The sequence below is a fragment of the Phalacrocorax aristotelis genome, chromosome 7 (assembly GCF_949628215.1).
Source record: "Phalacrocorax aristotelis chromosome 7, bGulAri2.1, whole genome shotgun sequence".
Classification (NCBI taxonomy): domain Eukaryota; kingdom Metazoa; phylum Chordata; class Aves; order Suliformes; family Phalacrocoracidae; genus Phalacrocorax; species Phalacrocorax aristotelis.
In genome coordinates, this window is record NC_134282.1 from 2,920,946 (window position 1) to 2,935,304 (window position 14,359).

General features: G+C 40.8%; 1 protein-coding gene across 11 annotated transcripts in view; it reads right to left on the reverse strand.

Annotated features, from left to right (window-relative positions):
- The window catches only part of NAALADL2 (N-acetylated alpha-linked acidic dipeptidase like 2), a 503,571-nt gene that overhangs the window by 66,037 nt on the left and 423,175 nt on the right, over positions 1-14,359 (reverse strand). For all 11 annotated transcript variants that reach the window (XR_012661452.1, XM_075098454.1, XM_075098450.1 and 8 more), the window contains one exon: positions 11,304-11,399. Coding sequence is in view for 10 of the 11 variants with exons in the window: in XM_075098454.1 (XP_074954555.1) it covers positions 11,304-11,399 (96 nt within the window). In the remaining variant the exon portion in view is untranslated. The remainder of the gene's footprint in view (positions 1-11,303; positions 11,400-14,359) is intronic.

Below are 14,359 nucleotides of genomic sequence, written 5' to 3' on the forward strand. Positions count from 1 at the left end.
CGATGCAGCACTCGCTCACCGCCTACAGACGCACTCAGATTCCAACATAACCAAAATAAGGCACTGCCACAGGCAATGTCACTTCTTTCCAAGCCAGGTACGTCCCACTAACGCAGGCACTCACACGGCTTCAGTACGTAGTAGGAAACCGCCCACTTGGCCACAACCAGTAGTTGAAATTCCAGCAAATCCCAAACACGTGCTAAATGTGAAATTCAGAAATCTAGCTTCAGCTTTGAAATATGCCCCAGCCTTCATCTACAGTGTCAGACAAATCACCAGATTCTGCCAGTTAACGCTGAATTCAGGTGAGGAGATCAAGTAATTCCTCAGTTATTCTAAGTACTGGTTTTGACCCATGGTATTTCATTTTCTCACATATAAAATGGGGTTAAACAATGCTTCCTCTCATTCCTGCTTCATCTTGTTTTGTTTAGTCAGACTGCTTTAATCTGAAGTAAAAAAAAAAATCTTCCAGAAGATGTACAAACACCCCCAATCTTGGGTTTCCATCCTAAGATTTAAAATGATACATTATGTACGAATGTTGATGTTTATCCTGTGTTTTGATCGGATCAGATGGAGTTGACATGTATTTGCTTACTTCACTTAAATCGCAACTCTAGCTTGAAAAAGGATGCGATGATTTTTCTTTTCCTTTTCCCCTGACAGTTGGCAGACAAATCTTGAGAGCAACTGTGTAAAATTTTGGTCTAAAAGAGGAATTCAGGAACAGTACGGTTTTAAACAGCAATCTGGTTAAGAAACATCCTGAGAGAAGCCAATGCTAACCTTTTTTTAAAAAGAATATGTAGTCTTGCTGCAATAGTAAGAAGATTTAGGGAATGCAGAATTAATTCTCCTCCCAGAGAACTGAACAGTTAGGGCAGTTCACAGACTAACCGACAGACGCGGACAATCCATGGGAATGGTTTCTACACGAACCATGCTCCTAGCGATGGCAATGTCTTCTTGTTCATTCAGCTTCTCTCGTCTGTTGGAGTCCCAGTTTCTTGCTTATTCTGAGATTTTCATAGTTGTCAGAGTTCTCTAAGCTGAAAACATTACATTCCAGCCACTCGAAGCCTAGAAACAACCTTGGAATACTTGAGTCTTGACATCTTTCCTCAACTTCACAAATAAATGGCACAGGAGAAATGAAATTACTTCTGTCCTATAATGTTTCTTCTGTTTTGAAGGAGCTATTAAATGCGGGAAAGCCGTGGAAAGTTTCAGGGGGGCAGGGTAATGGGGTTGGTTTTTAATACCTGACTGAACCAAGTGAAGCTGTGTTGGACAGTGCAGCTGGTTCATCAAATTTTTACCAGGGGTTCTGCAATTTCCACTGCTTTTTATTACCTAGTCTTTATCCATCAGAGTTCAAGTAGAAAGTGCGAGAGTCCTTGAGGCTATTGCTTTTAGGAACAAAGAACTACTGAAAAATTCCAAGCATATCCACCCTAACTAGGCTAGAGCAGATAGAGAACATGCTGCCTGGCCAAACACAGTATGACTGACTGTCAGAACACCTCATGTCTTTAGCAGCAAAGTCACCTCTTTCACACCTAATGCTGAGAAAACCCCCAGAAAGGTTTTTTTTTTGTATTTTGAATGCTGTTACTTCCCTGCTCACCACAACTCATACAGCATCCCCAAAGTTACTGTGCCAGTTTACATCACCAGATTTGCTCGTTTTTATTGCTGCCGACAACGGTACAGAATAAAATACTCACTGTCAGAAGAGAGTTTTTGGCAGGTTTGTATTTACCCTCTGCTTGAACTAGATTATATGTTCTTTCATGCAAGAAGGCTAAAGGTAAAACAAAACCCCTCACTTGTGTGCTAAAGAAAATATGTGCTAAATCAAACCACTTCGGTGGAAGATGCCTGTGCTGCTTTGCAGGAAAATTCAGGTAAGTTTGGGTTAGTGCAAATTCAGTCAGAGTGCCACCACAGACAATATGGTTCTGCTTTGCGCATCTCAAATACCATTGAACCACGAATACCGGTAAGATGCTCAGGACCAATATACGAGAGGCTGATCAGTAAAGCAAAGCCCCTTAAGTTATGGAGAGACTGCCTGGCAATTGGCGCATTAGGCTGCACCTACGTTATCCAATTTTGCTGACAAACTTTGCCTTGTTGCTCCATCCCCTTAAGGCAGATGAGATCTGCTGAAACATCATGGACTGCTGCCAGCCGTGGGAGGGCAAACAGCAAAACCAAGAGACGCAGCAAGTCATCCTGCAATTTCTCAGGCAAGAAAACCCACACAGATACTTTTATGTGTGCCAGAGCATCCCAACGATACCGCAGACTATTCTGATGACTTCAAAGCAAGGACAAACTCCACATCTAAAAATTCAGTGTCAAGAGCAGATTGTCTCAAATATGATTATTAATCAGGTCCCCCAGCCTGGTTCTCACTTCATACACTGAGATTTGTGCTTCTGTTCCATTAACCTCGTTCATCATCTGTCGCCTGCCCCTGTTCAACATTCCTGTTTGCTGGCCGAAGGCTTGGGCAATTTGTTCTCCAAGTACCAAACCATAACACAATTTGCCTTTAAAAAGACATGAGAGTTCTGCTGGTCTTTGCACAACTCGCGTCTTTGGAGGTACGAGGATGGAGAGACTGAGAAATGATGTGGAAGACAGGCATACGCGATTGAAGACAGGCATTTTAAAAATTACATCAAAAAGAATACATCACTGAAGAAAGTTAACTGGGGAAAATACCTGTGAAAATTGACACTCCAAAGTGTCACACTGTCATGACGGAAATCTGCTACAGCCAAAATTTCCAGTTAACATACCGCGCGGGGGAAGGCTGCCGTATATCTGCCTGGGCCTTGCAAGGATAACGGGATTTCTGGCCTTGGCTTGGATATGCAACACGCTTGTGTGCATCAGGCTTTGGTTTCTGAATATTTCAGATTCATTCTGCATGTGCCTTACACGCACTTGGGTGCACGTGCTGTAACTCTGATTGCAGTAATATCCCACCTCTGCTGTTTGGAAACCTTAAAAAATTCTGCCAAATCCTCTAGATCTACACAGAGGGAATTTTTAAATGAAAACCAGAAGATATATCAACGGAAATCCAGATGTACAGCTGCCTTGCTGCAGAGGCCACTGGGATGCCTAAGCACGATGCCACGCAGCTTTTCTTGAGAACAATCTGATACCAAAACGGGCATGTTGCAGCGGGAACAACAGATGAATGTGAATGTACTCTGCTGAAATAGCTATGCCAGTAATAATATGCTGGCAGAAATGTTTCTGGTAAAATTCCGCAACATAGATGTGCTGTACATGGTTCGTGAAAGCGTTTCCACTTGATATTACGGAGGCTGCATCCCTGCCAAAACTACAACAGATGCTTCAATGAAATGCAAAGAAATTTCAAGCTCGTTGACTACACTGAGATTTTGTTTCGATTTTAAACTCTGGCAGGAGACAGCATTATTACTGCTCGTCACAGTGTTATTCTACTGATTCACAATCTGCACTTTCAGTCTTTGGAATTGTAAGGGTTTGCCACCTTCATGTTAATTTAGATATGTTGTATTACCTTATGTTTCATACATTTAATATTTCAATAATTGATGCCTATCTCATACATCAGTTTTATATATCCATAGTTATTTTTAGCTTTTTCAGTATAGAAGCGTACAAAACAAAGAGCTCATTTGCCAGAACCACACAGGAAGATGAAATAGAATCTGCGACCCAAATATTTAGCAGAGGCAGTATAAATGAAACTACAGATTTTGATTTTTAGGGAGTTTACACAGCAAGAAAGTACCAAAGTTATGGATATCACTGCACTGGCTAATCCCTATGCTTTTATTAGAGAATTAATGGGATTAGACAATGGGAAATGGGAATATATGTCGCACCCATGCTTCAAAAGAAAAGAAAAGCACGATCCTGTTACAGAATTCCTCAAAACAACATTCCTGTGCTGTCCCTTATCTGTGGTCAAAATGTGAATTTCCTTTACCAACAGTCCTGCAGTCCGGTCCTTTTCATTCCACTTGCTTCAAGAAAAGAATCTGCCTGTCATCTTCTTGGAAGTGTTTATATTTAAAAAAAAAAAAAGGAAATACTACAATATGTTGTATAAAACCCCTTATTTCCCCTACAAATGGAAACATCCCTCCCTAGCGCTGTTTTATTTAACATTTAGAAGTTAATAAGTTAATTGCATTACGGTAGTTAGTTCTACTGCATGCTGCTGCATAATTGATGCACAGAATAATCAGGATCACTAATAATTTTCTCAAGAGTTATCCGTCAGCACCCGTAACTCATCATAAAACCAATTATGTCACTTCTGGCGTACCTTTCAACACTTTGGTGCCTGCCAAAGTAAAAATCAATGAAAGATTATTATTATTCCATGGCTGATACTGGGTAAGTGGCTCCAGAGGCACACTCTGTTGGGGGACTGCCATTAAAGCTTTTAGAACTTCGTAGTCCAAGTCTTATTAGGCTACTCTAGTGAGCATACCTTATAACACAAAAGTATGTTCAAACTTGTTAATAACTCCAATCGACTAGTTCCCCCGAAACACTGTGCTAAATAACACTGGTGAAGCTTATTGAAAAACAGCACATGCTTTCCTAAGTACGTGTTTGGTAACAAGGGAGTTTCACCTCACTACTTCTGGTTCGATGGGAAAATCCATTTTCCGCCACACAGGCGTTTTAATACCTGATATATGCGTTGTAAAACACACTTGAAATTACAAGGTCTGCAAATATCACTTCAGATACCACTCAGTTTTGTCCTGCAAAACGCTGCTGTAATGAATGTCCTGGTTCTTCACCACTAGGAAGCCTACGCATTCCTCTTTCTTCTCTGAATCTCTCCAATCAGCCTGGGCCTTGCAGCAATCTACCCTAAACCTACCTTTAAAGTGCCAAGATTTAAGATAAATTGATCTCACAAGTGTTCTGACAAATTAGATCTTCTAAGCACTCGGATTACAGATCTATCTCTTTAATAGCTGCACATTTCTCATTCATTTTACCTGCCACGTTCGGCAATCTCCTCCTTTTCAAAGCGTTCATGAAATAAAGGCACCTACTCTCTTCAGAGAGTATAAGCCACAATTAGCTGATGATTTGTTTTTACGCTGAACCTCACGTAAAAAATTATGTTGAAATTCTTCCATTGTTACTTAGTATCAAGCCACTGACATAGAAAAAAAATTCACTAAAGCCCTATTTCCCTCAGAGATATGAAGGGCCTCAAATCATTTCCTGCCAAAACCAGCACAAGGTTTCCCACCAGCGGCAGTGGCCACACCAGCAAAGCACACTGAGAGTGGTATGCTGCTACCAAGACTGAAAGATACTTGTTCTTTCGGGTCCTCCTTGACCCGCATCCCACAATATTTGAGCACTGGGATGAAAAATGAGAGGCTTATTGCTGGAAAATATGAAGTGATGCACATGGGAGAAGACAACTAGGAGTATACACCCGCAATCCGGATGTAAGAATTAGCTTGTGTCACGGAAGATAGAAATATTCAAGTCATCATGAAGAGTTAATAGAAAACAGCAGTCTAAGAGACCAACAGCATGTTGAAGATTATTGAGGAAGGATTCGAGAAGAAAATATCGTAGAGACTCTATACAACCACAGTGATCTGACGTGTTGAATACGGTGCATAGTTCTAATTGCCTTAAGGCAAAAGAGATGCCACAGAACTGCATAAATACAGAGGTAACGTACCATTAGGCAGGAAGGACTTACCTATGAGGACAGCTCAAACTGGTTACTACACCCAGAAACACACAGTTTAGAAAGGAAAGCAACTGGTATTGAAAAGTAAACAGAGCATGTTTGTTTATTATTTCTCATACCAAAGGCAGAAAAAAAAACCTAGTGAGATAAACAAGCAGCAAGTTTTAAGGGGGGGGGAAGGGGGAGGGTGGGAATTAAATTGTGGGAAATGTTGCTATCAGATTTATGGAAGTCAGAATGCAAATGAATTCTGAAAGGGCACAGATAACTACACATGTAACAGGGCTGGACGTTGGTGTAGAGGTGTGATTACGAGCCTAGGAAATATCGCACTGCCAATCGACAGTGAGCGGGAAAGCATACCAGAGGAAGTATCGTGCTATGATTCCTCGATTTTACATAGCTCTTCCCCAATAATCTATTATTTGTTACAACCAGTCGTAGACTTTTGTACTGAACAGAATTTTGTTCCTAACTAGCGAGGCTATTCCTACTCTGGAGGCTGTGTGTCTTCCAAGAAGTAACATAAACTTCTTCTGAAATAAATCAGTTTGGATAAATTGGTTTGCCCATGTCTAGTACTCTTGAAGATACAAAAAGACTGAAATCAGGTCAAACCCTCCTTCACTATAAAACCAGCAATACACAAGGAGTTTGGTAATAGATACTATTTCTTAACTTTTCTCAGATAGTTCCATTTTTTTCCCCAGATATCTGAAATCTGTAACATCTTCACTGCCAGGTCTGAATGAATAATTCTCAAGTCAGTGAAGTAAATACTCCTATACAATAATCACCATCAGAACCAGTATGCCTTCCTGCATTGAAGTCAACATTTTCTCAGTTTCCAAACCTCAATTTGAGACAATAAAGTAAGTATAGCTTCAAGAAATATAGACCAACTGTGTCTCAAAAACACCAATTCCTGTGCATGCTCCAATAGATGCAGAGTCATTCAGATCAGGTCTCAGCTGGTCGCTAAAGGAAACGAGACTCTAATTTTAACCACAAATTCTCTCACATGAACAGCTGTAAAACACATCCTTGTACATACGGAAAACAGACTTTTTCAGGGCTATGGAATTTAACATCTTTTTGCCTTTTTAAGCAGATTTCTATTTGGCCATGAAGATTTGCCAAAGGAAACAAAATACAAGGATTATTAATGGAAGCAAAAATTATTGTTAAAAATTATTTGTTTATTGAACATGGATACTATAGTGTGCTGGTTTGGGCTGGGATAGAGTTAGCTTTCTCCTCAGTAGCCAGTATGGGGCTGTGTTTTGGGTTTGTGCTGGAAACAGAGTTGACAACCGTGGGATGTTTCCGTCCCTGCTGAGCAGGGCCTACACTGAGCCAAGGCCTTTCCTGCCTCCCACCCCAGCAGCGAGGGGCTGGGGGGGCACGAGGGGCTGGGAGGGGGCACGGCCGGGACAGCTGACCCCGGCTGACCCCAGGGCCGTCCCACACCACATGGCACATATATAGGCTCAGCATATATATATGTGTGTGTTTCTATATGTATATATATAAAGCTGGGGGTAGAAGAAGGAAGGGGGGGGACGTGGGGAGTGATGGCGTTTGCCTCCCAAGTCACCGTTAGGCGTGATGGAGCCCTGCTGCCCCGGGGATGGCTGCACACCCGCCTGCCCGTGGGAAGGAGGGAACGGATTCCTTGGTTTGCTGTGCTTGTGCGCACGGCTTTTGCTTTCCCTGTTAAAGCGTCTTTATCTCAACCCTCGAGTTTTCTCACATTTACCCTTCCGACTCCCTCCCCCATCCCACTGTGGGCGAGTGAGCAAGTGGCTGCGGGGGCTGAGTTGCCGGCTGGGGTTAAACGACGACATACAGTCAAATTAGCAATCACTAAAATAGAGCGAACTACATTAATATATGAACAGAGCGTATTATTTCCGGGGTCTAGGCTTTAGCTTTTACCAGGCTTCTAAAGATCACTAAACCTTTAGTTCAGGTACGGCAGAATGCCGCTTAACTTCAGACAACAATAAGCTATCAACTACGGACTTACAATATTTTGGATTTGTTTTCCAAGAGTTGCATCTCCAGAACCTCACAGGTCTTTCTTTAACTTGAACTTCCTACAATCTGAACTTCTACAATCTAATATCATGAAAAAATTTATAAATCACAGATTTTCATAGTCTTCAAAGCCATTATAGCTGGTTGACAGTATTTTGTACTACTCTAGTTCTGCAAAGAAGGATTTGAATATTTAATATTTGGATAAATAGTGGGAAAATAACCAGGTATAAATAAAGCAGGTCAAAACATGGCATTTTCATCGTGTGAAAAATTTTCAGATTAATGAAAATACGTTTGGTCTCTAATGAAGATAAAATGTTACAGTTTCAAATATTTCCATAAACCATTTCTGAGAAAAAAAAGCCAATGAAAATTATTACATTTTGAATTCATTATATTTGAATATTTAATTTCTTTTAACACAAAACCCAGTTTTATGTGAAAAGTCTTTCAAAATTGAAAGTTAAAACCTGTGAGGCAGTTATGATACCTCTTCTACCTGCAGTTGCACTGGAGCATACACAGCCTGTTGCCCTGTTGAGGAGTATTAACTTCCAACTGCGGGGTCTAAAGTCTAACTACAAGCTAACTTGTCACTACGGATGTTTTTTCCAAATATGTGTAATTTGAAATAAAGCTAGAGATTTCTAATTTTTTGAAGATAAAACTTGGCCTCATGTATTCAGAGTTACACAACGAAAAGACAAAGATTTCAGATGAAGGAATAGCATTAAAAATGCTTAGTTAACTAAATAAATTTATAGAATTTCCTTTAAATCCCACATCCAAGGAATATTTTTAAAGACTTCAGCAAGAAACTACATCTTGGTCACTCAAACTGTAATGTGTCCGAGGTGTTCAGAGAATTGCATCAGAATTTCTGTAGTCTCACGAATACAACTTGCTTTTGCAACTTCAAAATCCAAATAAAGAGTGTTCTTCCTTTTAGCTTGCTTATAACAGTCAACAAAACTCTGTTTCCAAAGGTACAAGATGAAACGGTATTTCAGGATAAACAACATTTCTGGTTTTTTATCCACTTCTCTCTTTCACTCAAAAAAGTATCGTATTTACTTTTAATTGTACTAGCTCAAAGACAACCGTGAGGCACATACAGCAACTGATAAATTCGAAAATATAGTTCTAATAATCCACTTTTTGCTAGGAGCAAAAAATGCCAAAGCACCAAGCATCATACATCATTCACGTGCACAGTATAATACGCAGAATTCTCCTCGCACTCATACATTGACCACGGATAACTGATCAGCAATGGAATGGGGTGGCACAGGTATTGTTTAAAAGATTTGTATCTCCATGTGACTCGAATTTCTTTTCTTGTCGTGATTATGAATGTTTTCCTTAAAGCTAAACTGATATGTGGTTTTTCTTTTCAAAAAATAAAACTTCATTAAGTCTTTTCCCCCTTAAAGGGCTCACGTTGAGAAGCGATGTGTGTACAGTATAGAGAGGACTTATGTAGCGTTTCAGTAATGGACATGGGAAAAACCACCACCAGCAACCTTCCAGGTTGCCTAAAGCATGGAAACCAGTGTGAGCTGAAAAAAGAAACTTTCTAAAATAAGAGGACACTCTAGAATTCAGACTACATATGCAGGAGCTTGTCTGCGTTAACATGCAAGCACTAGAACCAAATGTAGGGCTGAAAGATGATCTGACCAAAGAAAAGGTGATACGATGGCACCTCAGGTGTGAAGCTGGATAAATGGTACCACACAAAGCTATAGTAAGGCCTCACATAAAATACCGCATGCATTTCTGGACATTTACCCAAAGAAAATGCTTTCAAATTGGAACAGATGACAAACACTGGGATAAAGGGAGGGGGCAAAGGAAAGCCCATCTTGGAGGAGAAGGGAAGGACAATGGCCGGCTTAGTGACTTTGAGAAAGAGGTGGAGCCGGGCAGTGGAGGGAAGCAAAGAGGTAACAACATTTTTATCCAGCTCTAAAGAAGAGTAAGCAATAGATGAGATTTAGAAAATTTTGGCTGTTCAAGCTATTCAAAAACTATTTTAAGATCAATTAAGCCAAGCTGAAGATGACAAAATCATCAGCTGAGGATCTCACTCTACTGCTGCATGTATTATTCATCTTCACGAAAGCATCCTGAGCTACAGTCTGAAAAGCAAAATGGAAACATAGTCATAGCCTAATGCAATCTTCATCAAGTTTTATCAAAGAAAATTGTAATGCTCAATGAACCTACTTAAAATAATTTGTAACGATTTAAACAGTATCAAAATGCTTCAAGCCAACTATCTAATATTTTTCTGTGTTAGTCAACAGCATAGAGCAAATACTAAAATACAGATTATTCAGATTTCACATGGCCCATCACACGCTAATTGGTAAATCAGGAATTAATTATGCAGTAAATAATCACATACGTACTTGCCTCAGTCTTTGGGAAGGAATTTGGTGAACCTTTTCAGTGACTTTGGCAACAAGGATGGCTTAAAAACCACCGATTCCATTAAAAGGGCTTCAGAGAAGACACTCGTCTTGTGATTGTTCCTTAACTGTCAGGCTCTGCCAAGCTTCAAAAGAATGTCTACGAATATGTACTTCTTTAAAAAATACAAACCCAAGCAAACAAACAAACAAGAAAACTCCTAAAAACTCCAGGATCAGTCACTGTCTGTTTTGCCAAAGATGCTGATCCGCCTACACGCTAAATCTGCACATTGCTGATCTTTGTGAATTTATTTTTGTTGTTGCCAAAAGAAATGTTTCAACAGCAGCTGCTTTTCCGAAAGAAGTAGCTCCGAATAAACAAAGAAATCTGTTCGCGAGGTCTACATCAAAATTGAGGTTTATAAGAAATCCAGTTGTAGGAAGCGCACGAACCCGTTACGCGGGGCTCGTTTGCAGTCACGTCTCTGTAGAAACAGGGCTTGCAGAGTGAGGAAAGAGCGCTTCAGAGCAAGGAGTAATTTTGTTTGTGTTAATAAATAACATGGAGGGAGTATCGTACTGGAGCGACAAGAGGGGAGTCAGAACGCATTAACTTTGGGAGCATCGCCTCTGCAGAGCACTCTTCAGAGCCATGGGATGGCCACCCCTTCCTCCCACGTGAGCGCACTGTGACAGCTCGTAAAACCAAGCACCTGCATGTGAAGGTGCCCTCGGAGCCCTCTTCACTGACAAAATTGACAGTGACAAGCTTGTTACTTCCTGCCATCTAGTGGGGCTCAACGCCCTGCACTCGTGCCAGTAAGTGTAACGTGAATCATGAAAACCACAAGTGAATCACAAGAAATTAAGCGTTTGCACATAAAAGTGTTCTGATCACACAAGTTGACCGATATAACAGTAAAGACTATTCCAAAGGTGAATCTCAGTGAAAAAAAAACTCCACAACTTTTAACCATGTTCAAAGCTCACAGGAAAAAAACAGATTGTCTTTCAGAATTATTAACAAATTCAAATTTAGCCGTGTGAAAGAAAACACGTGTAAATGACATCTCCATTTCTGTTACCTTTGCAATGGTCTCGTGCAGGCTGAAGGAGGGATCCAGCTCTTCAGTTTTTGTTGCGGGTACAGGAAAAAGAGCTTCGGAGAGAAAGCTAGAATTCTGTGGGAAAGAAATAAGAAGCCTTTTAAGATTCCACATTGATTTCCTCCTTCAAATGCTTATTGGATTTTGCTCAGAGATTGAAAAACCCTTCAAATTGTTCTTAAGTTTTGCCGATTATTAGAACTTATTTCACTGATCTAATTAACTGATTCCAAGTCCCCGAAAGAGGCAAAAAACCCCTAACGCCTTATGACTTTTTTCCCTGGAACGGCAGTTGTCTTTGCAATTATGCTTCCCAAAGCAGCAAAAAAATTTTGCCTAGAGGGAGCAAAAACATCCACACAGATTTCACTCTGAGCCAGGCAGCAATCAGACATTTTATTAAATTCACGAGGATTTAGTCTCTTCTGAAGGAAGATAAACACAATAATCAAATAATATATGTTTCTCTTCTGAAACCATCTTACTTCTGTATACAGTAGTATCACCTACAAAATACAGGGTTTTGGTCAATTCCCTAGAATTATATCCTTCAGATTGACCACTCTTTTTAACCCCAGGCAGCCTTAATATATTATTTGTACAAGATGTTCACCTCATCTTGTACTGTAAGAAAGCAAGAAGTTAGGTTGCATTTTTGCTGTCACAAGGAAACAAACAACTGATACCCAGGTGTGGACTGAAATTAGAAAAAAAAAACAAAAACAATGCAAACCAAACCCGAGCCTCAAAGCTGCACAGATGCCTGAAACGGGAGTAATTTTAAACCTATGTTCCCAAACCTGGTATAATAACCCCAAAACTAATCTGAAAAGAAAAGTCTTTCTCTACAGCCTTACACCTCCTGAGACAATATATCCTAAAATTATCCCTTGTGGAGCGCCTCTAGTTTTGCTTTTCAGGCACGACTTGAATTGCCCCTCTTGGAAAAGGTAGGAACCTAGTGCCCATCTAATCCCCGCCTGGTATAAAAAGAGGTGTAGAGGTGCACCTTGATGGACTGAGATGCTCGGTTTGGTAAGCATACTTTGAGTACGCTCACTGTTCACCAACAGCAAGGAGTTCAGTACAGAAGCACAGAAACGATGGCCAAAGCTATTTCAGAGAAAAGTAGGAGGACGTGACGGTACACGAGCATCATGCCGTTCTAAAATGTACTAGATACGAGCAGTTCTATTAAACACACCCTTCAAAGTGAACTCTTGTGCACAAATAACCAGAGGTGCATCCGCTGCGTATACCTGTGTGCTGAAGAGGAACTCAACTGCACCTCAAGCCCTCTGCCAAGGTCTGGTTAGCTCGAAGCAACTAAGTTCAGTATTTTCTATCTCCTTTTAGAAGGTCTAAATCTTTCCTTGTCCATGGATCTTATTCTGGGTTTTGATATTAATTTTGGATGCCAGAACCTAAATACATGATTGCGTTTAGCAAGAATGCCCTAACGTCCTTTACTGTATTTCGTATTTAGTGTACGATGCACTGTGTGCCTCGGAGAATCACACCCAGGCTTACCAGAGGGATCGACCGGGGACTGCAGAGGGACTACGAGCCTCTCATTAACATGCCTCCTTGTAGCACGTCTTTGCATCTGAGTGCTGGGAAGCTAGTCTTGTCCTTTGTTTGACAGCCCTGGCAGAACCTCTAGGGAAGTATCCAGGTTCAGATTAAGTTAGGCTAGGCCTAGAACTAATGTTTTGCATGCCTCTTTCAATGGCACTCATTTTTTTTCTGGAGAGGAACAGTAATAAGAATATAAGAAAACACATCCATTAAGAAAGGTTAAGCAGAGGGGTGTGACTCATCAAATGAATATATTTTGCCAGATTCATAATCATACATTTCATATGTGCTAGTTCTGGAGCTTTACATAGGGCCCAATAAGAGAGTACCCCAATTCTGAGTGCAATTTTTATGTTCTGTGAACTTATGTATAAAATAGTACTAGCAGCAATAAGAAGCTGACAATATCCCCCGCTCAGAAATGCTTAAATCATCATGAGATTATACTACAATTACATCTCTACGAAAATAATTTTGAAAAATGTCTCGAGTCTTTCGAGATTGACATGGTCCTGTATTTAAGATGAATAGTTTTTCTGGTCTAGATTATTCCCCAGACTGTGAGGCAATCTTGACAACGTTCTGGAAGCAAGTCCTTTCCAAATACCAGCTTCCCATATCTACTAGACTAATATCTCTTCAGCTTCCTCCTCTTGTTATATACTGATCTTCAATAGCTTCTGCCTTTGCACTCCAAAAAAGACTCACCACACTCTTGACTCACAAGAAGTGAAGCCCCTTTTCAGGGGCATTGGACGCGGTAACGATGCCCAACACATTCTTCACCAGCCATTAAGTTATTTGCATTCGGAGATCACATGCTGAGCAGTGGCCAAATAAAGCTTTGGTTAAAAAAATATTAAAACCGATCTGAGCTTTAGCAGGATTGACTTGTAAGGTTGGCACTCCGCTACTTGCTAAACACACTCTGTAGGGTTAATTGTTTTAAGCATCAGGCAGTGGGCAAACAAACAGAGCAATTCGGATGCTTTGTTCTGGCTTGTACAACCTCTTCGTACGTGATTGAGCTTTGCTCTTTCGCACGCTGCGTTCTAAGCCACACAAAGACTGCAGAAAACCAGCTTTAGCTAAAAGAGCTGTTAACTTCAATTCAAATAGAAGACATGAAAAAGAAGCAGAGAAAAAAACCCTGCCCTCTTCCTCGAAACAAACAATATCAAGTATCTTACTCATGTACCCCGGGGGATAAAATGGCGGTATCTGATATACGCCTGCTGAATCGGAATGAGGTTTGTACTACACAGTGCAGCACCTCCCATGGATCCAGGAGCTAGCTCTTCACTGGGCACAGCGCTGGCAGCTCTCTTCCCGAACAAGCGTCGGGGACACGTGCATTATCATCGCATCGGTGATGTCATATGCCAACATGCTCTGCTCAGAACTACTCAGCTTAGGCGCAGTTCCCTACAGATGCTCATTCCACCTCCTGAGCTAGT